The sequence below is a fragment of the Callithrix jacchus genome, chromosome 14 (assembly GCF_049354715.1).
Source record: "Callithrix jacchus isolate 240 chromosome 14, calJac240_pri, whole genome shotgun sequence".
Taxonomy (NCBI): domain Eukaryota; kingdom Metazoa; phylum Chordata; class Mammalia; order Primates; family Cebidae; genus Callithrix; species Callithrix jacchus.
In genome coordinates this window covers 104,926,941-104,943,963 of record NC_133515.1, presented here as the reverse complement: position 1 = coordinate 104,943,963, position 17,023 = coordinate 104,926,941, and the positions used below count along the sequence as shown (strand labels likewise).

At 51.2% G+C, this 17,023-nt stretch overlaps 2 protein-coding genes across 7 annotated transcripts in view; one reads left to right on the top strand and one right to left on the bottom strand.

Annotated features, from left to right (window-relative positions):
• Positions 1-436: 436 nt before the first annotated feature.
• KLF11 (KLF transcription factor 11) lies at positions 437-12,069 on the top strand. 3 transcript variants are annotated; one of them, XM_035273260.3, is made up of 4 exons: positions 437-630; positions 3,459-3,728; positions 4,633-5,578; positions 9,222-12,069. In XM_035273260.3, exons 2-4 carry the CDS (start codon positions 3,468-3,470, stop codon positions 9,500-9,502), a joined length of 1,488 nt encoding a protein of 495 aa, XP_035129151.1. In that variant the 5' UTR covers positions 437-630; positions 3,459-3,467; the 3' UTR covers positions 9,503-12,069. The 3 variants fall into 3 exon arrangements, with proteins under 3 accessions (XP_035129151.1, XP_035129150.1, XP_035129149.1); XM_035273259.3 differs by lacking the exon at positions 437-630 and adding an exon at positions 1,112-1,302; XM_035273258.3 differs by lacking the exon at positions 437-630 and adding an exon at positions 1,798-1,940.
• CYS1 (cystin 1) overlaps positions 11,224-17,023 on the bottom strand; it is a 31,375-nt gene continuing 25,575 nt past the window's right edge. For 2 of the 4 annotated variants that reach the window (XM_017964554.4, XM_078349969.1), the window contains one exon: positions 13,489-15,197. In XM_017964554.4, the coding sequence (XP_017820043.3) occupies positions 15,169-15,197 (29 nt within the window). In that variant the 3' untranslated portion in view covers positions 13,489-15,168. Of the gene's footprint in view, positions 15,198-17,023 lie in introns of all 4 variants that reach the window. The other 2 variants (XR_013526772.1, XR_008476467.2) reach the window with 2 other exon arrangements.

The window sequence follows — 17,023 nt, the reverse complement described above, 5'->3', positions numbered from 1 at the left end:
GCCTGTTCCCCAGAGCCCAGGCTTCTCTGGCTCAGAGCAAAGCCCCGGGGTGCTGGGATTCAGTATCTGCTCCCGCTACCCTGGATATGAGCTTTCAAGAACAACTCCTCATTGCGGTCTCTGCCCCTTGCATTGAGCGCCAACCCGCATCGCGGCTAAGCAAACGCGGGCGCAGTGGACAGAGGGGTGACCCGTCGCTGAGCTGAAGGCTGCAGCGACACAAATAAACAGTATGGCTCCTGCTCTCCACGAACCTGGCCCTGCAGACGTGGGCAAACCACACCAAGAGACGGGAACAACCGAAATATAGGGAGGAAAAAAAAAGGTGCCCTGGACACCGGGCCAGACCTCTCCTGTACGCTCGTGGACTTCCCGGAGGGGGCGGCGTTTCCTCTGGGCATGGGAAGAATGGGCGGGTTTCAGCAGGCGCCTCTCCAGTGATTGCCCGTCTCAGCTTCCCCTGACCCCGTAACAGAGCGGCAGAGGCCCAGAGACGCTTGAGGAGGGACACTCAGGCCGTGAAGATCCGGCTCCGGGTGTCTGCAAAAATGACCGAATTCAGGAATGTCACCTAGAACCAGCCACCTTTCAGACTTCTTTGGTCAAGGACGCACTCGTTAAGAGCCAAAGGTAGAGTGACAGAAATTAAAAAGCAAACAAAATCTGGGGTGAGGCCTATAGGTGAGTCTCCGCTACCGACGGATTCAGCCGGTGGGGCTGCAAGAGAGTCCTTTAAGTGCGATTTCCCCCCCATCCCGCCCCCCGCTGCGAGTCCAGTCCCGGCCCTGGGACTTCCCCAGCTGCCGCCGCGCCTCACCCTCCACCCCGCGCGCCCTCTGCGCCGCCGCGACCTTTCCCCTACTTTCCAGGGCCTCAGGCCCCGCCCCTCGCTCCGACCAAAACACGTGCTGCGTCCCGCCCTGACCGATCACGCCGCGGCCAGGCTCCGATCACGCGGCCCCCCGCGGCGCTCATTGGCCGGCCGCGCAAGAACCAGGTGCGGATTGGCTGAAGGCGGCCTGCCCCGCCCCGACGGGGGCGCGGTGTATTTTGGTTCGCCGCCCCGCCCCGCCGACCGCTCCCTCGTCGGCCGCCCCGCCCCACCCGCGCCGCGAGGGCCGCGCCAGGGTAGAGCGGCGCGGGCGGGCGAGGCGCGTGCGGAGCGCAGGAGCTCCGGGTCGCCGCAGCCGCAGCCCGTTGCGCACGTGCGACCGCTACTGCGCCCCGCGGCCGCTTTGTTGCTCCCGGCCGGCCGGCACTATGCACACGCCGGACACCGCGGGCCCGGACGACGCGCGCGCAGTAAGTGGTGGGGCCGCCGCGGCGGGAATACTCCTCCGAGCGAGGGGCGAGGCTAGGGACAGGGTGCGGGGCCCGCGCGCCCTGTGAAAATAGGAGGTGGGGCGTGCAGGGCCTCACTACGACCGCGCTGGTGGGGGTCTGGGCGGGCTCCGGAGCCGGCGGGGCGGTGGCCGCACGGGGCGCACCCGAGCCGACGGGGGCGAGAAGGGGGCGTGTGCCCCGCGTAGCTTTGTCTCTCGCTTCCTGGGCGGCTCCTCCCCGGCGGCCCCGCGGCTATTTCCAGCCATGACGTCACTCCGGTCCAGTGAGCTGGGCGGCCTTTGGGCGGGGGAGCGGCTGGCGGGAACGCGGCACGCGGCCGCGGGGGCGGGGCCAGAGCGGCTGGCGGGAGTGTGGCACGGCCCTGGGGGCGGGGTAAGGCTCGGGGTGGGGGCGGGGCAAGGCCGGGAGGCGGGAGCGCGGCAAGGTCCTGGGGGCGTGGCAACGCACGGAGGCGGGAACGCAGCATGCAGGCGTTGGGGCCCCTACGCGTCGCCACCCGGGTGCGTCGGAGAGGTAGCCGAGTAGACGTGGGCCGAGCGCGGGCCTCGTGGTGTGAGGGCAGCTGTGTACCGAGCGAGCCCCTTTCCTCCGATGTGGTGAGCGGGCCACGAGGCCGGGTTCTGTGACTTCACAGGGAGTTTCGTGGCGCGGCCTGCGGGACAGAGACCTCGTCTTGTTTGATCTGGGTGAACCCGGGCAGACGGAAAGCTTCGGTGCTTTGGTGCATGGCAGTCTGAGAGAAAACGTGTATCTTCGTACATTTAAAATTTTCTTTTGATCGAGATTAGCTCATTCCAGTCTCTTCCCTCTTGCTTAGAAAGAGACAGTGACGGCCTGGTGGTGGCTCACGCCTGTAATCCCAGCACTTTGGGGGGCTGAGGCGGGCGGATAACCTGAGGTCGGGAGTTCGAGACCAGCTTGACCAACATGAGGAAACTGCGTCTCTACTGAAAATACAAAAATTAGCAGAGCGTGGTGGCGGTCACCTGTACACCCAGCTAGTGGGGAGGCTGAGGCAGGAGAATCGTTTGAACACCGGTGGGGAAGGTTGCAGTGAGCTAAGACCTTGTCATTGCACTCCAGCCAGGGCTGCAAGAGCAGAACTCTGTCTCAAAAAAAAAAAAAAAGGCTGGGCGAGGTGGCTCGCACCTGTAATCCCAGCACTTTGGGAGGCTGAGGTGGGCGAATCACCTGAGGTCAGTTTTAGACCACCCTGGCCAACATGGTGAAACCCTCTGTCAGTACTAAGAATACAAAAATTAGCTGGGCGTGGTGACAGATGCCTGTAATTCCAGCTACTCAAGAGGCTGAGGCAGGAGAATTGCTTGAACCATGGAGGTTGGAAGTTCCAGACCAGCTTGATCAACATGGCAAAACTCCCTCTCTAATAAAAATACAGAAATTAGCCAACATGGTGGCGGACACTGCAGTGATGGTAGATTATGCCACTGCACTCCAGCCTGGGCAACTGAGCGAGACTCCGTCTCAAAAAACAAAAAAACTCTTAAGCGTCAGGTTTGCTTCCTGTCACCCCCAGTAGCCTTGGGACAGTGACAGATGACTTCTGTTCTGAATCTGGGGCAGGCAACTGGTGGAATCACCATGGTCCCTACCTGCCTAGAGTCCTGGAGGCCTAGGGGGAAGGCCCCAGAGTCCCTGAGAGCATCTGTAGGGACATTGCTCTGGTGGCTTTGCCACCTCAGAGAGCCATGGTCAGGGTGCCTCGGCCCCTGGCAGACCGACTAAGATGGCCTCAGTGTCAGTGCCTCCTCCCTGGGCAGCAGCTTCACCCCAGCCACTGTTTGACTTGCACCTCAGGAGTTAATTTTATTAATCATTTACCCAAGAAAAGTATGAACTTAGTAGCCTTTTTTAAGAGTGAGGATTTTTTATGGCAATGCTTGCCAGCTTAGTTCAGTCTTTGAAATGTTGGCTTAAGAGCCGAGTGGTTCCCCTGTAACATCTCTTACTACAGTTGAGCGTGTGTTGCTATGCTGTGTTGCATGTGCATTACATGCCTAGTGCAGGCTTCTGGTATGCATAGCCACATGGCCATCGTGGGTGACCTCTGTAGTTCCCTCCACTGAGAAGCTGTTGTGTTGTGTTGCCTCTAGGTTGGCATCATGGACATATGTGAGTCCATCCTGGAGAGGAAGCGGCATGACAGCGAACGGTCTGCGTGCAGCATCTTGGAGCAGACAGACATGGAAGCTGTCGAGGCTCTTGTTTGTATGAGCTCCTGGGGTCAAAGATTCCAGAAAGGTGACCTGTTACGGATAAGACCCCTCACGCCTGTCTCTGACTCTGGGGATGTCACCACCACTGTGCATATGGATGCAGCCACACCTGAGCTACCAAAAGACTTCCATTCTTTATCAACTCTGGTAAGAGGAGGTGGAAGAGGAGCATTTTTGTGAAATGACTAGAGTTGCTGAAATCAGTGTGTTGAAGAACTTGTGGGAAGATTCCCTGGGATGCTGGCAAATAAGTTGCATACCCTCTTTGTGTGGGTCTGAGGGAGTGGAAACTCTTCCTTCATTTCTGAAAAATGTGCCCTTTCTATGGATGGATCTTACCTTGCTAGCTATGGGGGTTAATTTCCGTGGAATGAAACCTACAGATACATGTGAGAAAGTGAAATTTACTTCTCCGGGGGTATCTTGGGGTGGAGCTTAGGTTCTCCTGGTGACCCAGCCTAGGATCAGGATATGTGGGTGGCAACTGGAGAAGCATGTGCTTTTACATCAGATTGCCTTCATTGGGTGACATCTCTGCCTTCCCGAGGCAGCCGACTCCTTCATGTGAGTTGGGTACAGTAAATCACTTGTTTTTGGTTTTTTAACTTGCTAATATCTGTGAAAGCATTTGGAAAAATAGCATATCAGCTTGGAGAAGTTGAGAACTGTAGGCTGCTAACAGAAGTGGAAATTGTGGTTGTCCTGGGCTGGAAGCTTATCTGAAAGAAGAGTGTAGAAAGCAGATTTGGAGAGGGGTGGGAGGGCCTTGTGGGGCATCAGGGGTTGTGGAAGCGGTGGGCCTGCTGGCCAGGAGCTCCTCAGAGTTCCCTGGCATTGGGCCCTTGGGCAGATCTGGGAGGGGTGAACACTGGGAAAAAGCTGAGAAAGTAAAGTGCCCCATGCAGCCTTGAAACCCACTGGGGCATTGAAAACAGGCTTAGCTGAGTCTCTAGATGATTCTATGTAAAGGTATTGGGAGCATTGTGATCAATTAAATCCCTTTTAAAATTTAAAGCAGCCTTTTCACGTGGTACTTTTTTTTTTTTTTAAGTGCATAACTCCTCCTCAGAGCCCCGATCTCATGGAGCCATCGACAAGGACACCTGTTTCTTCCCAAGTAACAGATTCCAAAGCATGCACAGCCATGGCCGCCCTCCAGTCCTCTGCTGTGGTGGCCAGAGCACTGAATGGGGCGGTGGAGAGGGGCCTGCCGGGTTTGGAGCCAGTGCCCAGCTCTCTCTGCAGGGCCGTGGGGACCAGCGTGATCCGACACACTGGGGAGAGCCCTGCTCCTGCCTGCTTTCCCACCACCCAGACTCCAGATGGCCAGCTTTCTGACAGCAGAGAAGAAGAGCAACTTTTGGGACCCTTTGAAACTTTGCAGGATGCACGCCTCACAGACTGTTTACTCAGCACTAACGCGGTGTCCTGTCAGCCTTGCTTGCACAAGCCTGGTGGCCTGCTCCCCACTGATGGAGGCCAGCAGGCAGGGTGGCCTGGTGCAGTGCAGACTTGCTCACCAAAGAATTACGAAAATGACCTGCCCAGGAAAACCACCCCTCTGATTTCTGTCCCTGCTTCTGCTCCCCCTGTCCTTTGCCAAATGATCCCTGTGACTGGACAGAGTGGCATGTTCTCAGCTTTTTTGAAGCCGCCTCCCCAGTTGTCTGTGGGGACTGTGAGACCCATCCTAGCCCAGGCTGCTCCAGCTCCACAACCTGTATTCCTGGGACCTCCTGTGCCTCAGGGAGCTGTGATGCTGGTCCTGCCCCAGGGCGCCCTCCCTCCGCCTGCCCCCAGTTCGGCCAGTGTTTTGGCTTCGGGGAATACCAAGTTGTTGCCCCTCGCCCCTGCGCCAGTGTTCATCGCCTCTAGCCAAAGCTGTGTCCCTCAGGTAGACTTTTCCCGAAGGAGGAACTACGTTTGCACCTTCCCAGGTTGCCGGAAGACCTACTTCAAAAGTTCCCACCTCAAGGCTCATCTTCGCACTCACACAGGTAAGCACCAGGGCAGGTAGGGCATTGGGCACACCAGACCCTGTGGTTAGGAAACACACCTGGAGCTGCCTTTGGGTGAGAGGGTGTCATGAGAACTCCTGGTGGAGGGGGAAGGGTGGCTTTTTCTTTGGTTCTGAAAAGCCTGCACAATCCTGTAAGGGCGGGGTTGTGAGCACAGCCTTCAGGAGTTTGCAGACGGCGCCAGCTGCTCACGCTGAGAGAAGAGGTAGTCTAGTTCTGTGATGGTGTCTTTCGGGAGCTTTTAGAGTGACTCACAGTGCCCCCTTGTGTTCACATTGCAGTAGACGGTTTATTTTTATTTATTTTTAAGAGAACATGCATTCACGTTCAGTAAATATATCTTATCAGTGTTACTTACGTTCATTGTGGGAAGGTCTGGCCAAACTATATTAAAGTTAAAATTCTAAAATTTTTTTTAAAGAGTATAGTTTTCTTACCTCTGAAAGTAGTTTTTACTTTAAAGTAAGTTCCACAAGACTCTTCTGACCTAATGATCCGTTGTCTAACCAGCTCTGTCCAACTGAATTTTCTGCAATGGTGGAAATGTTTGCTGTCTGTCCTTTAGGGTAGCCACGGCCTGCTCACATTTGAAGTGTGGCTAGTGTGCCCGAGGAACTGAATTTTACACTTTTAAATACTTGAAGTTTAAATAGCTCCATGGGACCTGTGGTTTCCCTGCCGCCCACCAGTGTTCTGGGTGTTGCTGGATAGAATGGCTCCAGTAGGTGAGGGCACCATTTCTCAGGCGTTCTGTGAGTTTGTGTTCTCTTGCTCTGATCATGGTGGCCTCCACGTGGAGAATGAAGCGCTATCTGGTGTTCAGACACTGTAAGAGGAACTCTACTGCTCCCCCATTCTACCGAGTGGATGTTTCCTTCCATGATAAGGCCAAACTTGGCCATGAAGTAGTTGCCTCTGCCCGTGCAGAAACAGCCTCCCAACCTTCTGTTCTATATTTCCACTCTCCCCCTCGGCCCTCTGTCCATGTCTACTTACCGAGAGCCTCCAAGGGCCCCCCCAGAATTAGTTATTAGCTTGTTTCCTTATCTTCCTTTCTTCTTTGGCCCCAGTCGTTTATTGTAGGTCTCACCACATTCTCCCTTTGCTTTTTAGTTACTTATATATTAATCTCACCTGGATATACTCCTGGTGCCTGATGATACAAGGGTGTGACACTAGTTAGTAAATGAGGGTTGGTCGTTCACATGGCGGATGGACTTGGGGGCTGCGTCAGGGAACCAATGCTTCTGATGAAGTTGACCTGCTTGCCTCTCTTAACGGGCTTGTTGACTTGGTGAGCTCCACATTTCACTGGGGCTGTGCAGGGGAACTTCACATCACACTGGAGCACAGCTTCCAACTTTGGGGAGGTGACTGAATTAGGTTTTGCTGTTTCAGTTTTCCTTGGTAAAGTACTGACGGGATGATTTACAATGATTAAAACAAGCTTCTTCCATGTTTCCTAAAGTACTTCCAATTAAATAACTGGCCGGGCGCAGTGGCTCACACCTGTAATCCCAGCACTTTGGGAGGCTGAGGTGGGCAGATCACGAGGTCGGGAGTGTGAGACCAGCTTGGCCAACATGGTGAAACCCCATCGCTACTAAAAATACGAAAATTAGCTGGGTGTGATGGTGCGTGCCTGTAATCCTAGATACTCAGGCAGCTGAGGCAGGAGAATCACCTGAACCTGGGACGCGGAGGCTGCAGTGAGCCAAGATCGCGCCACTGCACGCCAGCCTGGTGATGAGTGAGATTCTACCTAAAATAAAATTTAAAAAAATTAAAAAAAATAAATGAGCATAAGAGTTCTGAAGAATCCCCTTCTGTGCCATTTTGTAGACTTGGAGTTTTCATGAGAAGTAGAAACTGGGCAAGTTTCCCTTGGCTAAGACCACTTTTTATATATATTCCTACCAACCTGAAAGGTCGTTAAATTGGAATAAGCTAGAGTGAATGGATGCTACATTTTTTTTCTTTATTTTTCCACAAGTTATTGGGGTACAGGTGGTATTTGGTTACATGAATAAGTTATTTAGTGGTGGTTTCTGAGATTTTGGTGCACGATGCTACATTTTTAATTAATTAATTTTTATTCTTGGTAAAGACAGGGCCTTACTTTGTTGGCCAGGCTGGTCTGGAACTCCTGGGCTCAACTGATCCTCCCTCCCAGCCTCCCAGAGTGCTGGGATTATAGGCATGAGCCCCTGTGCTTGTACTTGGCTTGATTTATTTTTAGTTTTAGATATATTTTGAAAGATTAGCTTGAAATCTTTGGGTGCTAACAACATACTGCATCTTAAGTGTGGCAGGAATAAATGCTTTATGGAGGATTGACCCGGATCATCCAGTTCCATGTAGGGCTGATGGCCCCACACGGTCGTGGGGTGTCCCTTATGCTGTGCTGAGACGCAGGATCTGAGAAATAAAGAGACAGGACACAGAAGTACAAGGAAAACGCAGCTGGGCTTAGGGGGCCATGCCACCTGTAAGCAGAGTTAGGCGAGGCCCCAATGTCCCGAAGCATGAGTATTTATTGTGTATAGGTTAGGGGGCAGGGCAGTGAGTGAAATCATCTTTAAGGATAGTGATAGGGTCACGAGCAACAGAACATGGAGTCCACCCCCATTAGGTCACCTAGGCCAGGAGGTGGACAGTTCGCAGCAAGGGGCCCGTTCCCATGAAGGGGCAAGGGCCGGGTGCAGTAAGGGGTCCAGCCCCATCAGGTCACCGAGGCTTGAAGGTGGGTCATGCACAGTGAAGAGGGTGCAGTGTGCAATACTTTTATCTATGGGCAAACTACTTTTAAGATGATTTATAGGAGGATATTTTAAGTCACATAGCAGTGACAGAGCTGTTAAGGTTACCGCCACCTTCTGGCAGTTTCCAGTGAGTTTTATAGGAAGATGCTTTTTGAGCAGCATAGTAGCAAGAGCTGATAAAGCGCATACCAAGGTGGATTGCCGTTCGGAGGGCAGCCTTCCACGAGAACTGGAGCAAGGTCCTACAACTCCTTATCAGGAGGAGTGGCTCTCGCCGCAAGCCTGCCATAGAGCGGGTATCGTTACAATACTGAACGCTGCCGCCTGGGCTATGGATTCTTGTCCTGGTATAACTGTTTTTCCCTTAAATCATGCTCTGCACTGTGTTTACTCTAGACATTCCTCCAATTATAAGCTACTTATTCCTTAATTCATGCTCGGTACTGTGTCCACTTTAGGCATTCCTCCGATTATGAACTAAAATATAATTATATGTAGGGAAATATTCTTTAGGCACTCATACTATCAACTGTTATATGATTATATAGAGAGGATTATATAAAGGAGTTCTTTAAGCTCTCATTCTATAAACTAATATGATTATATAAAGGCTTATATAAAAGGAAATTGCTGAGTAGTAACACTATAAAGTGAAATATTCTTTAAGCCCTAACTGTGCCAGGGTTTTGCTTAGCTTTTATTCCTCGGTGCCTATATGGGGGGTTACCCACAGTTCCAGAATAAGAAGACATCGTTTTCTTGTGAGCTTGATGAACACGATTTTAAAACGACATGAATTAACCCCTTGAATAAGGTGCTCAGCATCTCCTTTTCTTCAGCATGTGTTTTCTCACACTTAGGGGAGAAGCCTTTCAGCTGCAGCTGGGACGGCTGTGATAAGAAGTTTGCTCGTTCGGATGAGCTGTCTCGCCACCGCAGAACTCACACAGGAGAGAAGAAGTTTGTGTGCCCGGTGTGTGACCGGCGTTTCATGCGCAGTGACCACCTGACGAAGCATGCCCGCCGCCACATGACGACCAAGAAGATCCCAGGCTGGCAGGCAGAGGTTGGCAAGCTGAACAGAATCACCTGTGCAGAGAGCCCAGGGAACCTGCTTGTGACCATGCCAGCCTGCACCTGAAAGGTCCACTAGGATGTTATTCATGGGGTTTTTAAAAGCCTCTTTTCAGGAATGGAACTGATGGATTGCTCTCCCATTGCCTTACCCCCAAAAAATGGTTTTGAGGGCTTGGGAAGATCGGGGAGCTGGTTTTGATGAAGGTGTGTTAACTTTTCCACTTGGGACCCTGTTCAATATGTTTTGTAGTTTCAGAAGTTTTTTTTTTTTTTTCTTTTTAAAGAAATGGTAGAAAATTTGGTAATCGAAATCACCAGCATTCAAACAAATATTTCGGCAATAAAGTTTACAAAATCTGGATTTTTACAACCTTTCTATGGATGTTTTGTAGAAATAAGACAGGGTACTAATTTTTATACTGTTTTTTATAAAAATATTTATATTGGTGCTCAAATCACCAGTTTCTAGATAGATTATTTTGCAGCCTTCTTTTCAGTGTTTAATAACAAAGTTTTTTATGATGACCCGTTTTAGTAAATTTGACATGTTACTCCACCAAAAAAAATCACAGGTTATCTGGCCTTTTAGATCTTTTTGGAATCGGAACTGGTTGAATAAGGGCCTCTTAAAAGGGAAAAATAAACTTTGCAATCAGCTTCTTCATAACATTTTCAAGGAAATTCTAGGCAGCCATTCCTGTCACCCAAGAACTGTAAGTGTGGTTGACTAAAACTAGTGAGCTGTGTCCATGGTGGGTCTTGTGAAGGATGTACCCCAGAGAGCACCATGAGCCACTGGGCACATCCCAGGGAGCAGGAGCAGCTGCAGGCTGCAGTCTGTGTGGAATCGTCTTGGCCATGGCCCTGCTGAACGCAAACCATTTAGTTTCTTGTTTGTACCTAAAACACCAAAAAAGATAAAACACTCAAATCCAGCCACTTTTCGTCAGTTGACTTGTTTTGCTGTGGCCTTATCCCTACTACACTGTGGGTAGAGTAACTTCTCAGTGAAGAAGTGTCCATGTTGGTGGGATGAACTTTCCACCAGAGAACAGCTTAGCCGAGGGTGAGATGCATGTGCAGGCAGGCAGTGCCAAGGTTCTGCTTCCTCTATTTACCAAATACTAGAACTCGAGGAAATGCAAGTTACGCTAAATAGCAGTAATACTACCCAACTGCCCTTTTGTCTTTTTTTTTTTTGAGACAGAGTCTTGCTCTGTTGCCAAGCGCCAGGCTGGAGTGCAGTGGCGCAATATCGGCTCACTGTAACCTCTGCCTCAGCCTCCTGAGTAGCTGGGACCACAGGCGCGTGCCACCATGCCCAGCTAATTTTTGTATTTTTTAGTAGAGACGGGGTTTCACCATGGTCTCAATCTCAACCTCATGATCCACCCGCCTCGGCCGGATTACAGGCCTGAGCCACTGTGCCTGGCCCTTTTGTTTGAAAGAAATTGTTTTGATCAAACAGAATTACCTGGAATGGTATGTTTTACAGTCTACCTAGAAAATAGATGATGGATGACACTTTTAAATGGTGTGAGCGCATATCCTGGATAAGAGAATGTGGCCACCTGCGTTCAGGAAGCCACTGAGACTGGTTCTTGCTAAACGGTGGAAGTTCAGGCAGTGGAATAAGGGTAGAAGCATGCAGAATGCTGCACTGATTGGTAGCCTGGGGATTTGTTTTGATTGTGCAGTATGTATGTAGCTTTTGTCTCTGCTGGTAAGTTATTGGCATTCATCTTTGTTAAAATGATGGAAGGTGAAACACTGAATAAAATGAGGTTTTGTGTTTTGTTCTTTGTAGTCTGATAAAATCCCCACCTGGTCATTCACTGTGTGTTACTTGGTACCCGTTAACTTGCCCCTTAGTATCAGTTATTTGACACAAATGTGTATGTTTTTAGGAGGCTTCCGTGTGTTTGTACACTCCCGTAGGTGGGTCCTGTCGTTATGAGGCAGTGCAGCTGTGGGAGAGCCACAGCGTGCATTGTTCCTGTGTCCTCATCACCCAGTCCTTCCTTCCACTCATCCAAACTGGCATCAGCATTTCCCACTATGCTACAAATGGCATCAAATTTGGATTTTTTCTTAATTATGACATGCAGAGTCGTTAGTCCTGCTAGTATTCTGGTGGATAAGGTCTTTGAGTATTTGGTTGCATATCACAGAACATTCTCCAAGTAGTGCTATTTCTAAGAAAGAGCTACATGTTGAAGATGGTTTAAATTTTACAGTTCCATTCCTGATTACATTTGGAAATGCTTTCTTTAAACCATCTTCCTTCCCCCTCCATCTGTCTGTTGAAAGGTTTTAAGTTGGAAAGAGTTCCTGTCTGAAAACTGTTCGAAGCAGCAGAACAGTTACCCTTGTTTGTGGATTCTGTGTGGAGCCCCTCGGCAGCGGCTCTGGGTGCTGGAGGCTCCCGGAGAGGCAGGCCCCCCTAGTGCACTTTATTGCCTGAGCAGTTTTGCTTGATCTTTTGTGACTTTGAGCCTTTTAAGTAGTTTGAATTGTAAGACTTAAAATGTTTCATGATTATGTTTTATGTAACAGACTTTGACTTATTATTTAAATGGGTATGTGTAATGTAACTTTTCTTTGAATCATATAAAACTTGATTTTAAACTGGATGTGTGTCCTGTGTCATAACTGTAAGTAGAGACTATTTGGAAGAGTCTATAAAATTCATTGTGTATTGGCCCAGACTCATCTCTCCTCTTTGTTTTCTGGGGTTTTATTCTGTTTCTTCGGGTTCCTCAGAGGGTTCTTTCTGAAAGAAATGGGTGAAGAGAGCCAGGTGTGGTGGCTCACACCTGTAATCCCAGCACTTTGGTGAGTTGAGCCAGGAGGATCCCTTGAGCCCAGGAATTGGAGGCGGCTGTGAGCTATGATCACACCACTGCAGCCTAGCCTGGGCGACACAGCAAGACCCTGTCTCAAAAAGCCAAAGTGTGAAGTGGCCACTCTGGCAGACCCAGTTGTGTGCCGGGTAACCCTGTGGCCCTCGGTGCTCACGCCCTTCCTGTGCCGGGGGTGGCTGCATAGAGGTAGAATTCAAAGTGGTTTTCCAGCCACTCTGGAAGAAGTGCTTGGAAGTGTCTTGTGTACTTCCTTCCTCCCCAGCCCAGGGTTGCAAAGCACATCCTGGAACGCAGGCTTCACTCTGGCTCTGCACATTGTCTCTCCAGCCCTCTAAGGGGGCCTTGCATCCACACCACTGAAGGTGCTCCTGGGGTGTGCTCAGGGCTTTCATGGGCTCAATTCTCAGGCCTGTCAGTGGCATCGGCTGGAGCTGGGGGTGCCCTGAAGGCCACCTGCCCCGTCCCCCCATCTGCCTGCCCTAAGTTCTCATGCTGCAGTCCCCGGCGATGTTTCCCAGCCTCACCACTTAGATGAAAACAGCATCTCTACCAGAAACGCCCCCACGGGGCTCTCCTTTGCACTTCTGTCCTGAGTTGGCGTCCCTGTATCCACCTGTCTACTTGGCACTGGTCAGTTAACACTGCACACTTAAAATGACCAAGGGCCTCATCTTCTCCTCACTTGACCCTACAATTCTCACAGTTGACCCTGTTGTCTTTTGTTTGCTTGCTTTTGAGATGGGGGCTCGCTCTGTTGCCCAGGCTGGAGTGCAGTGGTGTGATCTCGGCCCACTGCAATCTCCGCCTCCCAGGTTCAAGCAATTCTCCGGCCTCAGCCTCCTGAGTAGCTGGAATTACACGCCTGGCTAATTTTTGTATTTTTAGTAGAGACGAGCTTTCACCATATTGGTCAGGCTGGTCTTGAACACCTTACCTTGTAATTTGCCTGTCTTGGCCTCCCAAAGTGCTTGGATTACAGGCATGAGCCATCATGCCTGGCCAGACCCCACTGTCTTTAAAAAGAAGAGTGCATACATCCTTGCGAGACCTTAACTCTTCTCTCACCCCCCATCCCATCACGGTCCTCGACTCCTTTTAAAACATCCAGCATCACCAAGGAGGAACACATGTCCACAAATAGAGCCGTTTGCTGCTCCTCAGAATGAATGGAGACCAGAAATAGATGTTTATGCCCAAGAAAAGCAGGATTTCATTCCGCACTTCTCCCAGATGGCTAGGGTGCTAACTGAGGATGAGATAAGGTACCCAGAGACAGGAGATACTATTGCCTGGCTCCAGGAGGTCCTCCAGTGCCATTGGAGGCAAGCGTCACCAGGGCTGGACGGTGCTAGTAGTGTTCCGGGAGCTGGTGGCGCCGAGGAAACAGGATACCAATAGTCTCCAGCGAGCCCGACTGTGGGCTGCTGTGTGGGAGTGCTACAAGCTCTCTTCCAGTGGCAGATGACATCATGGACTCAGCCCTCACTCGCCAGGGGCAGATCTGCTGATATCAGAAGCCAGGAGTCAGTTTAGATGCTATCAATGATGCTATGCATATATCTACCGGAAGCATATATCTACTGCCTATTGCCAGGAGCAGCCCTGTTACCTGAGCCTGATGGAGCTCTTCTGCAGAGTTCCTATCAGACTGAGATTGGGCAGAACCTGGACCTCATACAGCCCCCCAGGGCGATGTGGATCTTGGTGGATTCACTGAAAAGACGTACAAATCTGGCTGCACGTGGTGGCTCACGCCTGTAATCTGAGCACTTTGGGAGGCTGAGGTGGGCGGATCATGAGGTCAGGAAATCGAGACCATCCTGGCTAACACGGTGAAACCCCATCTCCACTAAAAACAAAAAATTAGCCAGGCGTGGTGGCATGCTCCTGTGGTCCCAGCTACTCAGGAGGCTGAGACTGGAGAATCACTTGAATCTGGGAGGCGGAGGTTGCAGTGAGCTGAGAGCATAACACTGCATTCCAGCCTGGGCGACAGAGTGAGACTATCTCAGAAAAAAAGAGGTACAAATCTACTGTCAAGTACAAGACCACTTTCTACTCCTTCTGCCATTCTGGAGCTGCAGCCAGGAAGATCCTGCTGGAGATGGGAGAGTCCTTTCAGATTGAGGATGATCATCTTGACCTCTCTGGGGATCCCAATGTGACCAGCAAAGTTGGCACTAACATCCGGGGCCACAAATGCAGTTGGCTGATGGTTCAGTGTCTGCAGTAACCAGATCCTGCAGGAGAACTGCGGGCAGGAGGCCGAGCAGGTGGCCCGGGTGAAGGCACTACTCGAGGAGCTGGCAGTGTTCTTGCAATATGAGGAAGATGGCCACAGCCACATTGTGGATCTCATGGAAGAGAACGCGGTGCCCCTGCCTCCAGCCATCTTTCTGGGGCTGGCGAGCAAAATCTACAAGCGGAAAAAGTGACTAGAGACTGCAAGGGTAAGGAGAGGAAGCTTGCCATAAACGATTGTGTCACCTCCGATTCACCATCATGTGTCTCCTGGATTAAGCCCACCCCTCCCCACTTCTGCCTGGACCCCCTTCAGTCTGTGCTCACCAGCCACTGACGCTATGGAGAAATGTCAGGTGATTTCGCTCTGCCTGAAACCCCCAGTGGCTTTCTATCTCTTGCCAAAAAAAGCCAAAGTCACAAGGGCCCCCTCGGCCTCACCTGAGCGCACCTCCTGCTGCAGCTGTGCTCGCCTCACTGCCCCCCCCCCCCGAGAACTAACAGCACATTGGTCACTCTTCCTGCTGGACCCACTAGATCTTTTGTCAGGTGGTGACGATGTCGGTGTGTCTTGGATCAGGTTCCCTGGAAAGAGATCCTTGAGACAGATTTGCCCACAGCACATTTACTGGGCGAGACTTCCAAGACTGGTACCTGTAAGGAAGCGAGAGACGAGGACTGAGACCGGGAGAAAGCTAACTGCAAAGCCAGTGCCACGGAGGTGGCCCCACGGGAGCTCTGGCACCAAGAAGCCCTGCAAAGGAAACCCAGACAAGGGCAAGGAGCGCTGCCTTTGTCATCAGATGAAGGCTGCCCCAGGGGAGGCGTCACCTTGGGCAAGGTAGCTCCCTTCAGGCAGAATGCAATTCCTGAAAGGCCTGCAAGGGGCCCTAGCCAACTCTGTCGGCTGTGACCCCAGCACCCACCTCCAGGTGCTGTGTGTCACCCACTAGCAGCAACGCACACCAAGCCTCCAGGCCCCACATGACCACACTTCTGCTTCTCAGTCCACACTCTGTTCTCCTTTTTAGCACCTTCTCAAATGTACCCTAAATCTTTGAATTGGCTGTGAGATCCTGGAAAGACTATTGGACTTGGAACAAAAAAAATAGGTAACTGAATCCAGGCTCCACTAGTTACTTCTGTGTGCACTTGGGCTAATAATGCTTGCCCCACAGCGGGGTGAAAGGAAGAGGGTGTGTCGAAGAGTTTACTGTAATCCAAGTATGTTCAGTAAATGCTCCAGGATATCGTCACCATGAGGACAAGACCTGTCTCCACTGCCGCATCCCTGGGCCTTCAAACTGCCTGGCCTGGGGCGGGCACTGAACACGTGTCAGAAGGGATGCCATTCTTTGCACTGGAATCCAAGCCCCTGCCCAGGAATGTCGTGGCAGGGATGAGCAGAGCTGTTGGTTTCTGGTCCCGAGTTCCTGGGCAAACAGCCTGTGGGGAGTGGAGGGGGCTGGGGCTTCCCAGGTGCTGGGGCCAAGTGGTCCTGTGTCCACCACATGGGAGGGCTCCAGCTGTGTGTGCCTCTCTCAGAAAGGGCCCACTGCCTTCTAGAGCCACCCATCCAGGAGGTGGCCATGGAGAAGTTTACAGAGATCTTGTCACTCACATGGGTGTATGTGTGTGCATGTATGCATGTATGCGTGCGCATGCGAAGAAACGGCAGGGCTGGTAAATACTAATGGCCTTTGCATTCATCATTTCACCTGGAAAAGTCCCTCCAATTCCAAACCCTTTTGTCTCGGGGTGGCAGCCACAAGCCTATGACCCTCAGCTTTCTGACTGTGTAGCTGCTGTTCTCTGGGTGTTGTCACCAAGATTCGTAACGTCTTTCTGGCCATGACATCAGTACTCTTTTTACTTTCAACCTACCTTTTTGTTTAGGGATTTTTAAAATGAGGAACTTGAGACATTTTCCTAACAGTTGGGCCACATCCTGGGAGTGAGCCTGGCCCACTCCAGAGGTGTGAGACACACACACTCAGTCACCTCCCAGTTAGGGAAGTTCACTCTCAAAGTCCTCTCGCCTTTCCTCCTAAGAAGCCTAGCACGTTCCAGAGAGAGCAGATTGGACAAGAGAAATGAGAGAGAAGAAATAAGAGTATAAGCCAAGTGCCCGGGGAAGACGCACGTATATAAGCAGGTAGCAACAGGATGGAGCGCTGGAAGCCAAGTGCTGATGACGCCACCTCAGCTCTCACTGCTGAGCTCTCATGTGGCGACCTCTGGGGAGATTTCCCTGGCTCCCTCCCCTAGACTCCTGTGAAATCAGAGATTTTGACTGCTAGTAAAACCATGCCAGATTTTACTGAACTTCATTTATTGCAAATCTAGTTTACCTGCTAAAATACAAGCTGTTCTATTACAGGAATTATATCACATCCACTCATCCACCCACCCGTCTACCCACCCACCCACCCACCCATCGTCCATCCACCCATTCTATCCATCCAACCACCCATCGTCCA

Coding starts and splice junctions, on each gene's coding strand:
- KLF11 (XM_035273258.3), top strand. CDS start 1,809: ATGCAGGCGTTGGGGCCCCTACGCGTCGCCACCCGGGTGCGTCGGAGA. Junction 3,729..4,632: donor TCCATTCTTTATCAACTCTG/GTAAGAGGAGGT, acceptor TTTTTTTTTAAG/TGCATAACTCCTCCTCAGAG. Junction 5,579..9,221: donor TCATCTTCGCACTCACACAG/GTAAGCACCAGG, acceptor TCTCACACTTAG/GGGAGAAGCCTTTCAGCTGC.